Source organism: Podarcis vaucheri (genome assembly GCF_965113315.1).
Source record: "Podarcis vaucheri genome assembly, chromosome: 3".
In the NCBI taxonomy this organism is placed as follows: Eukaryota; Metazoa; Chordata; class Lepidosauria; order Squamata; family Lacertidae; genus Podarcis; species Podarcis vaucheri.
Genome location: NC_138761.1, coordinates 56,103,465 through 56,121,922, shown reverse-complemented (window position 1 = coordinate 56,121,922; position 18,458 = coordinate 56,103,465). Strand labels below are relative to the sequence as shown.

At 45.8% G+C, this 18,458-nt stretch overlaps 1 protein-coding gene across 2 annotated transcripts in view; it reads left to right on the top strand.

Moving 5' to 3' along the window:
* SNX9 (sorting nexin 9) overlaps window positions 1-18,458 on the top strand; it is a 52,937-nt gene that overhangs the window by 20,403 nt on the left and 14,076 nt on the right. For both annotated transcript variants that reach the window (XM_082215254.1, XM_082215253.1), the window contains exons 5-11: window positions 3,495-3,578; window positions 4,691-4,844; window positions 5,238-5,391; window positions 12,927-13,011; window positions 14,316-14,441; window positions 14,615-14,732; window positions 17,179-17,309. In XM_082215254.1, coding sequence (XP_082071380.1) covers window positions 3,495-3,578; window positions 4,691-4,844; window positions 5,238-5,391; window positions 12,927-13,011; window positions 14,316-14,441; window positions 14,615-14,732; window positions 17,179-17,309 — 852 coding nt within the window. The remainder of the gene's footprint in view (window positions 1-3,494; window positions 3,579-4,690; window positions 4,845-5,237; window positions 5,392-12,926; window positions 13,012-14,315; window positions 14,442-14,614; window positions 14,733-17,178; window positions 17,310-18,458) is intronic.

Here is an 18,458-nt window from a genome sequence, read left to right as displayed (position 1 = left end):
GGAGCCTCTATAGCCGCGCGTCACCTCCCCAGCCAGGAGAGGGTCGCAGGTGCTTCTTTAGCCCCGCATGCGCTCTCCCGGCTGGAGAGGTGACGTGGGGCTGTAGAGGCTCCTGCCATAGCCACGCTTCACCTCTCCAGCCGGGAGAGGGTCGCGGGGCTACGGCGTCTTCGCTCCATAGGACGCACACACATTTCCCCTTCATTTTTGAAGGGGAAAAAGTGCGTCCTATAGAGCGAAAAATACGGTAATAAGTTGAATCCTGCATGCAGTTTTCACAGACAGCTTCTTCCATTCATGAAATGAACTGTGATCAAATGCAACAGTTTCTCCTTTAACCATACCTTTCACTTCCTGCAGCAGGAATGTCACAGAATCTAATTCAGTGTGTCCTGTACCAGTTCAAAAATGCTTATTTCAGACTCCCGAGCAAAATATTCAACTGATCACAAGGCAGATCTTATTTAATCATAGGACTGATAATGTAAAATATTTTTCTCCAAAATTTCTTAAATTGAAGCATGTCTGTTAAATGTGAAAAGTCAGATTTCATTTGCAACACATCTAAAATACTTCATTTCCACTGCTAATTGATGCGGAGTTAAATGCAAATAGTGAACAAAGTGGTAGTGATTTTCTTTGATTATAGAAGTAGGAACTATGGCCCTTTTATGATGGTGTTTTGCTTATGTTGTGTTCATAATTGGCATGTCTTAACATTTTTCCCATTTAGGCTTTAAGTTGTTTTCTTTTCTTCCATATAATTATTTGAATTTCAAAGAAATCTTTCCTGTTTTTTGTTTCATCTCTGATTTGTAAAAAATAAATTTTTTTAAAACTAAAACCACTGCAGAAGTAAGAAAATAGAAGTCTTGTCCAAATGTGGGGAACAAAACATAACATAAATATTGGCACAAGAAATACAAGCAGACAATAAGGGATACTACATAATAATTAGTGTGCTAAACAAGAATGCTAAAAATCTAAATACCAACAATAATAAAAAAATGTTAAATACATTTGGAGCAGGAGACCAGCTAGAGAGGTGGTTGGATCTATGGATGATAAGGATGTCAAAGGTGTGCTAGAAGAGGAAAAGGAGGAATGGGTTAATTTCATCAATCTTCAGAGCAACATATATAGAGCACAGGAAGGGAGACAGAGGAACTGAGGCAAATAGGCAGGAGACAAAGTCCTAGGCCTTGTTGACAAAATAAAAACTTACAAATCACTGTGTCCGTGTGGCATCCATCTGAGAAGCCTTAAAGAACTCATATGGGAAATAGCTGATCTTCTAGCAAAAGTATGTACCTGTAACTTGTTCCCAAGATCAACCTACATATCTGGTGACTACAAAGCAGTCAATGTGATATCATTTTGTATAAAAGGGATCCAGGGGAGGATTCTGGAAATTACAGATTAGTTAGCTTAATGTCTGTTCTGGGAAAACTGCTACATATATCAAAGAACAAGACTTGCTGAAGCATAAGCAGCATGGCTTCTGCAAGGGTAAGTCCTGTGTCACTATGTATTGGAGTTCTTGGAAAGTATCTACAGGCATATAGATAAAGCTGATATTCTGTATTTGGACTTTCAAAAAGCTTTCAACTTCACCAAAGAGTCCTGAATAAGGTTAGTAGTCACGGAGTAAGATGAAAGTTCCTCCTATGGATCAGTGATTAGTTTAGGAGACAGAAGCAAAGGGTAATAAATGGACAGTTCTCTCTGTAATGGGATGTAGAAAGTGGAGTCCCTGAAAGACCAGTGTTAACATTCTATAGCCATCTAAATGTGTCTGGGGAGGCTTGGGTGTTACTCGTTTGTTTTGCCCCATCTAATTGATCATGAAATTTGGCACACACACCATTTGAATGGCAGTGCTGTCAACTGGGGGGGCAGCCCCCTTAAATATTTTAGGGGGGCAAGGGACCTTGGCCCCTAGGAGTTGGCTCCTATGCTACTTGGTAATAAGCATGATTAAGCATTACATTTGCCCTAAGGTCTAAGTACAGTGGTACTTAGTGGTACAGCGGGTTACATACGCTTCAGGTTACAGACTCTGCTAACCCAGAAATAGTACCTTGGGTTAAGAACTTTGCTTCAGGATGAGAACAGAAACTGTGCTCCGGCGGCGGCAGGAGACCCCATTAGCTAAAGTGGTGCTTCTGGTTAAGAACAGTTTCAGGTTAAGAATGGACCTCCAGAACGAATTAAGTAAATAACCCAAGGTACCACTGTAATTGACTTTAGTATTGGTTGATGGCTTCATACATCATGTTTAAATTGTTTTTAGTACTCGTATGCTAGCTTTGTGCTAGCAGAAGCCAGCACTTGGATTTATGCTCCCCTCAATCCACTCTGGAGGATCAGGAAATCCCCAGAACGGCTCATGAGGGGAAATTGTTTGTCTTGCAAGCAGAAATGCTTGTACTGATGGGACATTCAGGAGAGATGCTGAATTCCTCCCAGAATGTAAATTATTCCCTTCCTTCCGACGATACTACTTTAGAGGAGATTGGCTTTGGACATGAAGGAGAGCAACAAGTACAACAACAATTTTTTTATTTGTGCCCTGTCCATCTGGCTGGGATACACTATCATTTCTAAATTAAACATGGTTGAACAATACACAGTGGCTATATAATTGTAGTTATGTCAATTCCAAAGTCTTAGAAAATACTTTTGTTTCAGGAAAACCTGTTAAAATTAATGAGGCAAGACATAATCTAGCCAAGTTACTCAGCAAATTACTTAGCATTGTGAGCTAAGCCTAGGACTTGGGCTCAGTAATTCCTGCATCATTTATATTTTTTCAGTAGCACTTTCAAGAAAATAGTATGTGTTTTGATTGTTATAAATGCGTGTGAACAAAGGCTCCCTTCATATGTTAACCACACATGTTGGTTTCACAGTTTCAGGTTCTCTTAATGCTTCTGATGTGATAAATGCCATAAAAACACAACAATATATAAATGCTTCCATTTGAGGAATAAGAACACTGAATGACTTCATTGATGCCAATACAGTGGCAACAAATGCTTTTAAGACCGGGTGTTCATGAATGGCATTGTGATACTTGGTATGAAGGCCCTGTAGATGAAGTTCATTTGTAAGCAGATCAGGAAGTATTTGTTGTATGATTATTCATGATGTGGGAGACATTGCTTGGCTTTTGGAAGTTATGTCTCATGGTTGCATGGTTTTACTTAAGTTTTTTTTGTTTTGTTTGCTTTTGTGCTTGGTGTAACATCTAGGATCTGAACACAATATTGTAGTTTTAATAGGCTATGAGAGAAAAATCCTGCAATCTTTAGAGAAGAGTTTTTATTTACATGCATGCTGCTTCTGATTATTGTGTGGCAGTTGTGTGGCATGCCTGCATTTCAGCAGTTCACCTTGCCTGCAAGAATCTTTCTATGCTGCAGAGCTGAAAAGTACATCAGGCTTTCATACTTCTGCCTTTCCCTCTTTACTGAGTGCTTCTTATTTTTAAGGTGGATTCTCAGCCATCTGCCACTCATACTTCTATTTTGGAATTTTTTACTCAATCTCCACCTTCAACTCCTTCTACAAGAAAGGTAATTCTTAAAAAGTTACTAAAAGGGTATACCCTTTAAAAGTATACTAAAAGTATACCCATACAACTTGATCTCTTTCTCACTTTTTTTAAAAAAAAATCTCATCTGCAAGTCTGAATTTTAATAACACTGCTGGAAGATGTGACACGCTACCTGCATAAAGTAGAATTTACAGAAATGTCTAAATTTAGTCACTGGTGAGCTGCTGGTGTTCTTGTGAAGATACACAGAACTAATGACAGGCTTTCTTCTCAACCCCTAAGGCAGTGGCTAAATCATTTTCAAAACTTTGCTACATCTGTAAGCAAAATAAGACTTTGAAAAAGAACCTGTGGAAAACAGAAAAGGGCATCTCCAGAGAGTAGGCTGGTTGGTATGGGAGTTGGCAGTCTCTTTGGTATCCTGGACTTGAGCTGCTTAGGGCGTTAAAGATAATTACCAAAACTTTTGAGTTGCCCCTCAAATCAAATTGACAACCAGGGCAATGAAACAGTGTATCTTAGATGATTATGATTATTATAAAATGATGTTTGGGCTTGTATATAAAAGTGGACATATTTGTGGCTATAATGGCTTCTTTTGTTACCTAAACATGTGTTTGTGTTCAAAGTCTGGGTAGAACCACTGTTAGCCTACTATCAGGTATTGTTTTTGCTGATTTTAAACTCCATTGAAAAGAATAACACTTGCTTCCAACTAGGATCAGACTGTTGGCGTCTAATGAGCTGCTGTTTTTTATGCCATAGTGTTATCTAAAAGCATAAAAATGTGCCTTTTATATTTTAACTATTTAGAATTGCTTTTTGACTTTTACTTGTAGATTTAAATAAGGGAGTGCAACTACTGTTTACTCAGGAGTAGACCCATTGAAAATAATGGGCTTACTAACTTAGTCATATTAATTGCAGTGGGTCTGTTTTGAGTAAATAGCCACCCTATATATGCACCTGTGTGGAAAATAATGGAGTACATGCTTTTGCCTTCCAACAATTTTCACTATTTTACTTTAAAAAGGGAATTTATTGGTAACATTTGTGACTTAAATTTTACTTTTTCTGTGCTATTTTTCAAAAAACATATATATCCCACCTTTTTTTCATTTTTAAACTTAGGCTACCAGCAATGCAAACGACCCCTGGTCAAGCTGGGACAACACAACAGGTGGCGATGGCTGGGCAGCAAAACCTGAAAGCAGGCAGAAAAGCAGCGCTTCAAACAACTGGGATGCATCAGCATTTGGTCACCCACAGGCTTATCAAGGTCCAGGTCAGCTGTGTGTTTCCGTAGCCATTGCTGATTATTGGGGTCGGGTAGGACTCCAGATAAAGATAATTCAGAAAGTAAATAATGATATTTGATTTCAGAATTCTGCTAAAACTACATGGTAAACTTACTCAAGAGACAATCAGAAGATTATTATTGTTGTGTGTAATAATAATAATAATATGCCATTTTGATTAGAGGTTTGTGTGGGTGTGTTGATTGGGACTTCCTACAATATACCCTTATCCCCAGAATGCTGTTTAGTCTTGACAGCTATTTGAATGTTGCATTAGGATACTGTAGAACTGAAAGATGCCAGTTAATTAGATGCACTGTTGTTCGCGTTAAGTGTGGTTTAGATATTATGTATGCAACTAGTATTGTCTCTTTTTTTAGCGGCTGCTGATGATGATGACTGGGATGATGATTGGGATGACCCAAAATCAACGGCTGCACCCTATCTTGGATATAAAGAGGCAGAGCCTTCAGACCCAGCAGGGCTTCAGCGTGGCAATAGCCGTGGAGCTGCTATGAAGCTACCACTTAACAAGTAAAAACTGCAGCACTGAATAGGGTGGGGACAGGGGAAATAGAAATTTAAAGAGGAATTTAAAATGGAATAGTTGACTGTGTTCACAAGTTGTAGTGCATTTTCCATGTAAAGTTTACAAATAATAAACTTGTTTCAGTGGGAAAGGGTAACAAAATCAGTATTCAGCTAAAGAAAATAGTAAAAAACAAAAACAAAACCTATTTATAAGTCCCAAACAAAACTTATTTCCTCAAATAAAATATGCCCTTCAATTGAGCTTTATCATCTCTTTTGTCCCTTAGGTGGTTTTGAACAGCTGGAATGATTTGACTATATTGTTTAGTTTTCACATTTTCTGCAGCAAGTGGATTTTAGTTAAGTGCTTTGTCTTAACAGAATAGTTCTTGCTTACAGCCAGAGATATAAATCCTTTGCACTCCCTTGCCCCGTGGGGCTTTTGTATGCACCTCCACCCCCACTCTTCAGCAGCCTCCTTCTGAATATTCTGTCTGTCTGTCTGTCACTTTTAAAAAAGAAAGTTAGTAAAACAGTCAGGAGTGTGGGGGTTGATTGGGAAGTGAGGAGATGAAGTTCCTGCTAAGGACTGGGCCTTTTCATGCACTTGAAATGTTTCTGGATTCTGAACTGTGGGAGAATGTAACTGTCAGTTTATCAAATGACAGAAGAGAATTCAAGAGGCCTCTTATATGGTGTTATAGTGGCAGTTGGTACTAACAGTTCCTCTGGAACATTTGTTCTGATTGGCTGAATTCAGCCACTCAGCAATGACTTAATTGTAGGTGCATATATATATACGCCTGTCAGGGGTTCAGAAGCAGAGAAGCAGAGAAGGGTGGAAACAGAGAGCGAGGGGGAGGAAGCCGAAGGGAGAATGAGTGATGATGACGACCCGAGATCTCCTAGCCTAAGCAGTGAGTCAGAGGACTCCCAAAAGGGAGCCCCAGTGAGCAGAGCAAGGGGGGGATCCGGGGGGACACCCCAGGAGGAAGGGAACAGAGGAGATTCAGAGAGCAGCAGCTGGAAGTCGGGACCCACGCTCAAGACTGAGAGCAGCAGGGAGGAAGGCAGACAGGCATCGGGTTCCGGAGGCCGTCAGCAGGAGGGAGGGCACGAGTCAGGGGTGGTCACGCCCTCCTCAGAGAGCGAGGCAACGGTCAAGAGGAAAGTAGAGAGTTGGGCGCGCGCGCCAAGTTCAAATGCAGCGGAAGCTGGAGCAGTAAGCAGCCCGGAGAGTGAGCCAGGTCCCAAAGCCCGCCGAAAGGAAGCGGAAGGATCAGGGGGGTCAGCGTCAGAGGAGAGTAGAAGGGAGGAGTCCCAGGGGGGCAGAAGGACCCAGAGACGTAGGGAGAGGCGAAGGAGGTGGAGCAAGGCTAGGGTATTAAGCTGGTGTGCAAGAGGCGGGGACTCAGATGGGTCTTCGCCGACCTAGGGCAGAAGGTGTAGAGCTGCACGCTGCAGTTCGGAAATGAAACCTGTAACTCAATAAAGACTCTTTTAAAGTGGACGCTGTGTGGCGTGGTCCTATGTGAGCTGGGACCTGGTAGCAGCTCTGACAGTAAGACCCATCTCATCAAAGCTTCAGAAACCTGAAACCTCGCAGCGGGAGCAGAAGCCGCTAGGGGAGGAAGAGGGGTGTCTGTAAGCAAGCTCACAAAGGTTAGCAAGATGACGGAAGAACAGAGGATCTCCGCGCTGCAAGAGGCAGTGACCCAGTTGTCCTCAGAGGTATTGGCTTCCAAGAAACGGGAGGAGGAGACTACAGCCGCCTACAGAGACCTACACGCCAGGTTTGAAATGCTTGTTAAGCAAGGGCAACCGGGACCCAGACCGGAGGGCGTGGGATTGGCACGGAGAGCAGGAGGGCTTGTGGCTCATTTCGATGGGACTTTGCAACAGTACCCTAATTTTAGAGCAGACGTAATGTGCGCACTGCAACTGCTGGCAAAAGACTTTAGAGATGAGGAAGAGAAGGTGGGGTTCATATTGTCCCATTTGCATGGGGATGCCAAAGCCTGGCTGCGCAATTTGTGGAGGGATAAAGATCCGGCGCTTCAGAATGCAGATGCCTTTATCAAAGCGATGGATGCGTGTTTTTTGTCTACTATCGATGTGGATCTTGCCAGACGGGAGATTCATGGACTAAAACAAGGGAGGGCGAGCGTCCGGCAGTATCACGCCCGATTTTTTGCGCTGGTCAGTGCTTTAGAATGGGATCGGGATTCGCCCCCTGTCAGAGACCTCTTCTGGGAGGGTCTAAGTTCTGCGGTTAAGGATGAAATTGCAAGGGGGGAGAGGCCCCGAAGCACGCAGGAGGTGGTCCAAAGGGCGCTGACTGTGGGGGTGAGGCTGGAAGAACGTCCATGGTGCAGAGATGAAGGACGTGGAGGGCGCGAAGCAGCGAGAAGTTTCTCTTTCGTTCCGAGGGAAGCAGCGCGTGCGCAATCCACACCTCCGCCAGGAGGGGGAGGGGAACCGATGGAGGTTGGAGGTGCAAGGGCTCAGTCAGCAGCCAGAGCCCTAGCACCGGCAGCAGTGAAAGCGAAGCCTCCTAGAGGGAACAGGAAGTGTTACATCTGCGAGGATCCAGGCCATTTGGCGAAGGAGTGTCCCCGGAGGCTCCACAAGCACACTGCAGCCTCAGCAATGGTGACTGCAGCAACGCAGCAAGGAGAACCACAGCAGGGAAACGACGATGTCTGGCTGGAGACGGAGGCACTGGGGCCCAGCCAGACGCATCTGTGAAGCAGTCCCCAGCGATATTGCAACCCACGGATCCCCTCCCACCCAAACCAGTAGTGCAGCTCACAGCATCTCTCCAGCTACCCGACGGCGTCACTATCGAAGTGCCGCTTTCTGTGGATTCTGGAAGCAACGCAGACTTTATAGCGCAGAGCTTTGTGGAGCAGCACGCTATACAGCTATTGCCTGCCACTCTGCCCCTGCAAGTCGTCACAGTGGATGGCAGAGAGTTGCTAGGGGGGCAGGTGGTGAAGCAGACGCCACCGATGGTGATGCGCCTTGGCAACCACAGGGAAGTCATCAGTTTTAATGTCACCCAACTGTCGGACACGCCCATTGTGTTGGGCATGAGTTGGCTGGACAGGCACAGTCCGACACTGGCTTGGTACCAGAGACAACTGATCTTCGGCTCCTCTTATTGCGCAGAACACTGCATCCTGCCCCGACGGGAGGGAGAGGAGGAGGAATCACAACTGCAGTTGGGAACGTTGCAAGCGGTCCCCCACAAATACGCGAGCTTTTTGGAGGTCTTCTGCGAGAAGGAGGCGGACAAGCTACCCCCTCACCGGCCATATGACTGCAAGATTGACCTCCTACCGGGGGCGACGCTGCCGAAGGGGCGGCTATACTCCATGTCTGAAGATGAAATGCAGGAACTCAAACAGTTCATCGAGCATAATCTGGAGCGTGGCTTCATCAGAGAGTCCAAGGCAGTGGGGGGCAGTCCCGTTTTCTTCGTGAAAAAGAAAGACACGCCCCAAAAAAGACTCGTTGTGGACTACCGCCTTTTGAACCAGATGACCAAACCGTCTGATTACCCCATGCCCAGGATTGACGACCTCCTCGCGACGGTGCGCAAGGGACGCGTGTTCACCAAGTTGGACCTGCGAGGGGCGTACAATCTCATCCGCATGCGGGAGGGCGATGAGTGGAAGACGGCCATGTTCACACCGCTGGGCACCTACGAATACAGAGTTATGCCCTTTGGATTACAAAATGGCTCTCACTGTTTTCAAGCTTTTATGCATCACGTGTTGGAGGGACTCCTCTACAAGACATGCGTCTGCTTCCTGGATGACATCCTGATTTTCTCTGACTCGCAGCAAGCTCACGACCGAGACGTGAGGGAGGTGCTCAGCAGGTTGCAACAACATAGACTGTACGCCAAGCTGGAGAAGTGCCAGTTCGACACGACGGAGGTGGATTTCCTGGGATACAAGTTGTCGGACAAGGGGATAGCCATGGACAGCACCAAGGTTCGTGCGGTATTGGATTGGAAGAGCCCGCGCAACCGGAAGGAGGTCCAGCGGTTTGTCGGCTTCGCCAACTTCTATCGCAAGTTTATCAAGGGGTTCGCGATGCAGACGGCAGCAATTACGGACACGCTCAGCTCCAAAAAAAAGAAATTCATCTGGACGGAGCAGGCGGAACAGTCCTTTCAAGCGCTCAAGCATCTCTTCGCATCGGAGAAGCAACTGCTGCATATCGACCCCAGTAAACCGTTGAGGGTAGAGACAGACGCGTCAGACAGAGCCGTGGGAGCTGTCCTGCTGCAGCGAGACCCGCAGGGGGTGTGGCGGCCGGGAGCGTTCTACTCCAGAAAGCTCAGCAAGTCGGAGCAGAACTACACCATCTGGGACAGGGAGTTGCTGGCCATTCATGCAGCTTTCAAGGCGTGGAGGCACTTCCTAATCGGCGCCAAGCACACGGTGCAGGTCTGCACGGACCACAAGAATCTGGAGCACTGGCGCACGGCTCAGTTCCTGAACCAGAGGCAGATACGTTGGGCGGAGTTCTTTGCTGACTTCAATTTCCGAATAGAGTACGTCCCAGGCGACACCAACATCATGGCGGATGCACTGTCCCGAAAACCGCAATACCTAGAAGAGGTGACGCCAGCGGCGGCCATGCACATCTTCGCACCGACGGCGTGGGCGTGTGCCTCAGCTACAGTAGACCTGGATGCGGTGCGACGTGCATTGCGGGACGACTCATTCGCGCAAGACAAGATGGCGGAACTGCTCAGAGGCACGGCTACCACGGACGAGTTCCAGGTGCGGGACGGCTTGCTCCTACGCAAAGGGGCTGTCTATGTACCAGGAGACGACCTTCGCGCCAAGGTACTGCAACAGTTGCACGACGCACCCACGGCCGGTCACTTTGGCACAGAGAAAACGATGGAATTAGTCGCGAGAGACTTCTGGTGGCCCAGGCTGAGAGGAGAGGTCGCGGACTACGTCGCGAGGTGCGACACCTGCCAGAGGGCCAAGCCGGTACACAGACCACCGGCGGGACTGTTAGAACCGCTGCAAACACCGTTTGAACCGTGGGAGAGGGTGGCCCTGGACTTTGTGACGGATTTACCCAGCTCGAGAGGCAAGACAGCTGTGCTAGTGGTGGTGGACTTGTTCACCAAGATGGCACATTTCATTCCGTGTGCGAAGGTGGCCACGGCGGAACAAACCGCCAAACTGTTCATAGATCACGTGTTCAAAGTGCATGGCCTGCCACGGTCTATCCTGTCCGACCGCGGACGCCAGTTCATCTCGTCTTTCTGGCAGAAGCTGATGGGTTTTCTAAATGTCAAGGTCAATCTGGCATCAGCAAGACACCCGCAGACCAACGGGCAAGCAGAGAGGGTCAATGCCATCATGCAGCAGTACCTGAGATGCTATGCCAATCAACAGCCTGCGACGTGGGTGGATTACCTGCCGCTAGCCGAGTTCGCTTACAACAACACGAAGCACGTGTCCACAGGAGTGACGCCGTTCTTTGCCAACAATGGGAGGAATCCCAGAACCTTCCCGGGACTGGAGAGAGTGGGGGAAGGAGAACCACAGACGGCGGACGCGTTCGCGTCAGAGCTGCAGGCGGTCCACGATCAACTCAGACGGCAGCTGGAGCTAGCTAAGCACGCCTACAAGGTGCAAGCTGACAAGCACAGGCGGGTTGGCGAAGTGATCCAAGTGGGAGACTGGGTCTGGTTGGCAGCCCACGCAGTGCCGACCAGGTCACTTGCCAAGAAGAAGTTGGGGCACAAGCAGATCGGTCCGTACCAAGTCGAAGCGCAGATCAACCCGGTAGCCTTCCGACTGGCGCTGCCGGAGGGTTCCAGAATGCATCCGGTGTTCCACAGGTCGGTGCTCACTCCCTACAAGGCACCTCACAGGTTCCAGGAGCCAGGGACGGCGCCAAGTCCGCTCCGGGAACGGACGGAGACGCGGGAGGTGAAGCACCAGGACCACATCAACGAGGTCACGGAGATTTTGGACTCCAGATGGGGGGAAGAGGGAGTCGAATACCTCTTAGCCAGAGAGGGCACCCGGGCCAGCGCCAATACCTGGGTACCAGACTACGCTTTGGAGGAACCCCTGCTCAAGGACGAGTTTCATGCCCTCTTCCCACACAAACCCATGCCAGCGAGCTTCTTCGACGACTGGTTGTTCACACCCACACTTTCTTCCAGCACGTTCCATGGATTCGACTCAGAAGGGGAACCCGCACGGAGCACCCGTTCCCCAGAAGGTTCACCGGCAGGTTCGGCATCAGGCAACTCGTATTGGTGGGACGATCGACCAGAGGAGCAATGGCGCAGGAAGTGGCTGGAGATGCCAGGTCGAGAGACTGACATGGACGTGTTCGGGGAGGACCTCGGGTTCGAGCACGGCGGTACAGAGATGGAAGAGCAACAAGTCAACGTCGACGACCGCGAGGGGGAAGACTCGGAGGTCTTCAGTTGGCGGCCACCCACGGGGAGCGACCTGTATCCAGCATTCCCTCCCATGATGATGGAGCACCCAGCACCCACACCTGACAGCGGGGAGGGGGGAAGGGGGGGCTTCGAGGGGGGGATGGATGTCAGGGGTTCAGAAGCAGAGAAGCAGAGAAGGGTGGAAACAGAGAGCGAGGGGGAGGAAGCCGAAGGGAGAATGAGTGATGATGACGACCCGAGATCTCCTAGCCTAAGCAGTGAGTCAGAGGACTCCCAAAAGGGAGCCCCAGTGAGCAGAGCAAGGGGGGGATCCGGGGGGACACCCCAGGAGGAAGGGAACAGAGGAGATTCAGAGAGCAGCAGCTGGAAGTCGGGACCCACGCTCAAGACTGAGAGCAGCAGGGAGGAAGGCAGACAGGCATCGGGTTCCGGAGGCCGTCAGCAGGAGGGAGGGCACGAGTCAGGGGTGGTCACGCCCTCCTCAGAGAGCGAGGCAACGGTCAAGAGGAAAGTAGAGAGTTGGGCGCGCGCGCCAAGTTCAAATGCAGCGGAAGCTGGAGCAGTAAGCAGCCCGGAGAGTGAGCCAGGTCCCAAAGCCCGCCGAAAGGAAGCGGAAGGATCAGGGGGGTCAGCGTCAGAGGAGAGTAGAAGGGAGGAGTCCCAGGGGGGCAGAAGGACCCAGAGACGTAGGGAGAGGCGAAGGAGGTGGAGCAAGGCTAGGGTATTAAGCTGGTGTGCAAGAGGCGGGGACTCAGATGGGTCTTCGCCGACCTAGGGCAGAAGGTGTAGAGCTGCACGCTGCAGTTCGGAAATGAAACCTGTAACTCAATAAAGACTCTTTTAAAGTGGACGCTGTGTGGCGTGGTCCTATGTGAGCTGGGACCTGGTAGCAGCTCTGACAACGCCTAATGCAGTTGTTGCTCAGTCTGTAACTAACTAGATCCTTTCAGCACCATTGTTTTAGTAACAGATGCATTTACCTTCTTGGATACACCAAATGTCTATAAAATATGGCAAGCAGTTCTGAATCTGCCAAAGAGCCTATGAAAGAAGGATTCAATCACTTATTTTCTCTGATCAGATTTCCTGGATTTGCAAAACCTGGAGTGGAGCAGTATCTCTTGTCAAAGCAGCTAGCAAAACCCAAAGAGAAAATTCCTATAATTGTAAGTTTAAAATATTGTGTGTGTGTGTGTGTGTTGTATTCATATCTATCTTTGGTAACTGCATGTGGCATTAGTGTGTAAACATAGACATACTCACTTTTAGCCAAAGCAGTATGTACTTAAGAAAGTGCTTCTTGAATGAAAAGCCTGTCTGGCCTTGAACATGCTGAGTATGTTGCATACTTCCATGGGAACTGTGAAGCCTCAAGGGCACTCTTCCAGAAATTAAGCATGTACAGTATTTTTCGCTCTATAGGACGCACCCGACCATAGGACGCACCTTGTTTTAGAGGGGGAGAGCAAGAAAAAATAATCACCCCCTCTCAGCGCAGCGGCAGGAGAAACGGAGCCCCTTCCATTTCTCCTCCCGCTTAGCTGAAGGGGTGCTGCGCCTTAGCTGAAGGGGCACCTACCCTTCAACGAAAGGAACCCGAAGCCTCCGAAGGGGCACCTACCCTCCAACGAAAGGAACCTGAAGCCTCCGAAGGGGCACCTACCCTCCAACGAAAGGAACCTGAAGAGCTCCCGCTGCGCTCAGGAGGCTTTAGGTGGCTATCTTTGAAGCCTGGAGAGCGAGAGGGGTTGGTGCGCACTGACCCCTCTCGCTCTCCAGGCTTCAGCAGAAGGCATCCCGAAGACTCTGGAAGCCTCCCAAAGCTTGTGGGGCTGGCGGTGGGGAAAGCCGAGCTTCCCTCACCGCCAGCCCCAAAGAGCAGGTCGGGGGAAGCGGAAAGGCTACGCGCAGCCTTCCCGCTGCTCCCAGAGCTTGTCAGGGCTGGCGAGGGAAACCCGGGTCCCTCCCCCCCCCCCCAATCCCCAGGGACTACACATTCGCTCCGTAAGACGCACAGACATTTCCCCTTAGATTTTAAGAGGGAAAAGTGCATCTTATGGAGCGAAAAATACAGGGACCAGAATTCACAGGGAACAGGATTCAAGTCTTTGTTCATCACCCTACAGCACAATAACACCACTATAACTTTTTGAGCAATTTTCTTCCTATGCATCTATTTGTGCTGAGTAGTTTAAATGCTATGCTATCATTGAGAGATCCTAAAATGCTGTTTCTAAAAGGGGCTTCGGCACCTGCTTCAAACTGGCATCCAGGTGTAAAGTTCTGTGTAGCCCATTTCTGTGTTATGCCTGCTAAGCCTCTGGATTGCTTATTGTAGTATTTACTTTACCTTTATGGAATGGATGCGTCATTGGCTCCACATGTAGGTTTAGTGTGCATTAAATGCAATTGCATATTTTAGATTTGTGTAGCATGCTTGGAGTTAATAAATACTTTTGTTGTCCTGTAGATTGGAGATTATGGGCCAATGTGGGTGTATCCTACCTCTACATTTGACTGTGTTGTGGCTGATCCAAAAAAAGGTTCTAAAATGTATGGTTTGAAGAGCTACATTGAATATCAGCTTACATGTACAGTAAGTGCGTACCAAAGAAGTTTCTTTAGGTGACATCTCAAAATGTCCCAATTCTTTTGATCGTTTATCTGTGATTTACATCATACAGTTAAATAACCCTGACTTATACAGACATAGTAGTAAATATATTTTGGAAGTCATAACCAATAGTGTTTTGTCTGCCTATCTTACAGAACACTAATCGAGCTGTCAACCACAGATACAAGCACTTCGACTGGTTATATGAACGTCTCTTGATTAAGTTTGGATCAGCCATTCCAATTCCATCTCTTCCAGACAAGCAAGTGACAGGTAACCTTCTCCAAATTGATGGTTCTTGAAACAGGAAGTTTTGTCGCTCTCTGATTAGCTTTGTTGTTTTTCTGAAAGATGATATTAATGCAAGAGGGTCACTCTGAAAATGAGGACTTCTCAGCTTAAAACTGACTATCCCCTTAAATTTCATAAGAACAGTGGAGGAATAAAAATGAAGAGCAGTAACAAAGTGGTTGAGAACAGAGTATGCTGTTGCTGTTCATTTAAAAGCCCGCACTAGTCTTTCTTTAATCTGCCTCCTAATGCTACACTTCCTGAAAAAAGTAGATGCTAATATTTTGTTTATACTGCCTTGATAGATTCGAGGCTTTGTCTTTCCATTCATTATATGCTTGACTGGGCACTTCTGAAACCAAAGGAGTGTTGGAATGTGGTCCAGTTTTTATAAAATATAAGATTAAACTAATTCAGCATGTAATGTCCAAGGACTATGCTGTGGAAATCGTAGGCCTTCTTGCAGTGGGGCAACTAAGCTTACCACTTCTGTTCTGATTAATTGGCATTTCTTTCCATTTGACTCTCTGTACCCCTGAAGTGTGATCTTTTAAACAGATATCTTAAAGTCAGCCAGTAAAAAAGAATCTGATGTGCAGCCTGCTCTATAGCTCTGTGTAATGCTGGAAATGCAAGCAGCATACTGCGTGAGAAGGAAATTGAGCATTGATGTGTGTACTACGATGCATGCCAAGGAAGTGGAAAACTAAGGAATTGATTTACTTTTTCCTTAGAGTTTCAAGCTTAGAATTCCAGTAGTTTTTTATGAAGTGCACACATGAGCTTGAATGAAAGCCATAGCAGACGAGCACATTGGGAATCACTGATTAAGATTTAGCGAATTAGAGAATTTTTTCTCCATTATGTTGAGTATTGTGAGATTGAAAGAAACTTTATTTTCCAATTTAACCTTGTTAAATGGTAATATAGAAAAATTGTATGCTTCTTGCTATTTTCTTTGGTAAATGCACTGGGTTTTTTGTGGTTTTTTGTTGTTTTTTTGAAAGTATGTTTGCAGTGTTAATGTTGGCAATTAGCATATGCAAAACAAATGAGAGACTTGGCACTGCCTTATATTTTATTGCGGCGTTTATCTATTGCTTTGCAGCCCAAAGCAATAAAAACAATTAAAATAGAGTGCATGCACAGAAACACTTCATTTTTCCTTGATGTCTTGGTAAAAGTTGGATCCAGTAGATTTAATCTGAACTTTGAAAAGCACATAAAACTGAAAGAGAAAGTAGGGGAAAGTATTGCTCTTCCAAATTTGTCCTTTAGCTGTATGTATTTTTAAAGGGAGGAAAAAGTTGCCACGCCTCAACTTATGACTAGGGGGCAGGCTGTGGTGGGGAGCCTTCAGGCTTCATGAGCACTAGGAGAAGACTTCAAGGGTTCAAGGGCACCATTGTACCCATGGGCACAATGTTACTAGCTTCCAGCATCTTGTCAAGGACTCCACTGCCTCACTGTGACTTAAAGAGAAAATTAGAGTGAATTTATAGCATGCTGCTGGGTGTGGATGATTTAAATAGAACTCTTACCCTTCCAAGGGTCAGTAACTGCTGGGATTGCAAATGGCACACAAGTTGCAATGGACTACATTACCACTGCTATTCTTTTATTTTTTTTGTCATTGACCATAGCTTTTCTTTCCCTAACCTTCCATACTTACCACTTTCTAAAACAAGCAACCTAACAATTCACCACCATTATTCAAAGGGAGATTAAGTGTTCCTAAGCCAAGTGGATCTTCTGTTTTAAATTGAAGTACATCTTAAGTTTCACAGGCAGGTGTGTGTGTTATAATAAATTGAAACATTAAATAGAATCTATAAGCTGACTAACTTGCAGCTTATGCAAAACCAAAGAATTAACTCTATACAGCTTTGTGTAGAGTCCTTGAGATCTGGTGGTGATGTCCTCTTTTAACAGTCTCACATAGCATGCAATATGTGGTCATGTATAAGAAGGCAGTCTTGATCATCACACCTAGGTTGTGAAATGTCCCCCCCCCATATACCATATTTTTCTGTGTATAAGACTAGGTTTTTTACCTTAAATATAATGTCAAAAATTAGGGGGCGTCTTATACATGGATACATCTCCCATTTTCTTAAATCTGAGTCCCCCCAAAATAGTTGGTGCCAACCCTGTTGGGTTATAGATACCTTTTGAAGATCCTATTTATTTCCCTAGCCATTTGACTGAGCTAATTTTAGAAATATTTTCCTCCCTTGTTGAATTTAGTGTGACTTGGATGTTTGCTGTTTGTTTTAGATTATATTGTACCCTGCTCTGGGATTTTTAGTGAAGGGAAGGCTAAAAGGCTTCAAATAAGTAAACAAGCTAAAAATTGCTTGTCTTATGGGGGGGGGGGATAGATGGCATTAAGTGTGAATGTCAGTATCTGTTACTAATTGGCCTGCAGGGCGTTTCGAGGAAGAATTCATCAAAATGAGGATGGAGAGGCTACAGGCATGGATGACCAGGATGTGTCGTCATCCAGTTGTTTCAGAAAGTGAAGTTTTTCAGCAGTTCCTTAGTTTCCGTGATGAAAAGGTATTACATTCAATTGCTTTTAATTGCTTTCAGAGAAATCTGACAGTGGCATTAGATATACATCTCCAAAAGCAGTAGCGAGTAGTCCCTGGTTTAACATTTATTTATTTCATAAAATTTATATGGATGACCAGGATGTGTTGTCATCCAGTTGTTTCAGAAAGTGAAGTTTTTCAGCAGTTCCTTAGTTTCCGTGATGAAAAGGTATTACATTCAATTGCTTTTAATTGCTTTGAGAGAAATCTGACAGTGCCATTAGATATACATCTCCAAAAGCAGTAGCGAGTAGTCCCTGGTTTAACATTTATTTATTTCATAAAATTTATATGCAGCTTGATTGTGAGAAAGGGGATGACGCCTATGTACCTTTTGGTGCATAGTTTAAAAGGGGATAAAATGGAACACTTATTTCTAGAAAACCATTTTCTCAAAGGCAGGTGGGAATATGGCTTTTTGTAGAAACACCTCGTTTATGAACACTAATATTTTTCAAGCAGCAATTTGGTAAAGTTGTTACCTAACTTTGCTTAAGTCTAAAGTACTGGTCGATAGAAAGTGCTAAGCGATATTATGTATGTATGACTAAAACAACAAATTAACATGGCTTCCCTTCTGGAAAATGTATGAGTAAGTTTGGGCAATATATTTTTCCAGGCCAAGTTATAATGCAAAGAGCCCCTTTATGTGCATGGTCAGGGCTTAAGCTTTTGCTGCAGTTATTTGGATCGTTCTTGTTTTATTTATTTCAGAGGATTTTTATACCTCTTGATTGTAATAAAACCTCAAAGCGGTTTACAAAAAGCATAAAACAGTAAAATTACACCCCCCCCAAAAAAAGTTAAAAACAACTTTTTAAAACATAAAAAGTTAAAATAAACAATAAGCTAAAAACCAGAGTAAAACACATGTCAACATTCTACACATCTGGATAGGCTTGCCTAAACAAAAATATTCTTAGCAGGTGCCGAAAAGAGTACAGTGAAAGAGGCCTACCTTACATCAGTAGGCAGGGAATTCCAAAGTGTGGATACTGCCACACTAAATGATTGATTTCTTACAAACGTGAAGCAAGAGTTATATGGCATCTGTAACAGTGCCAGTTTTGCAGGTCAAAGTGGTCGAGTAGGTATGTATGAAGTTAGGCAATCT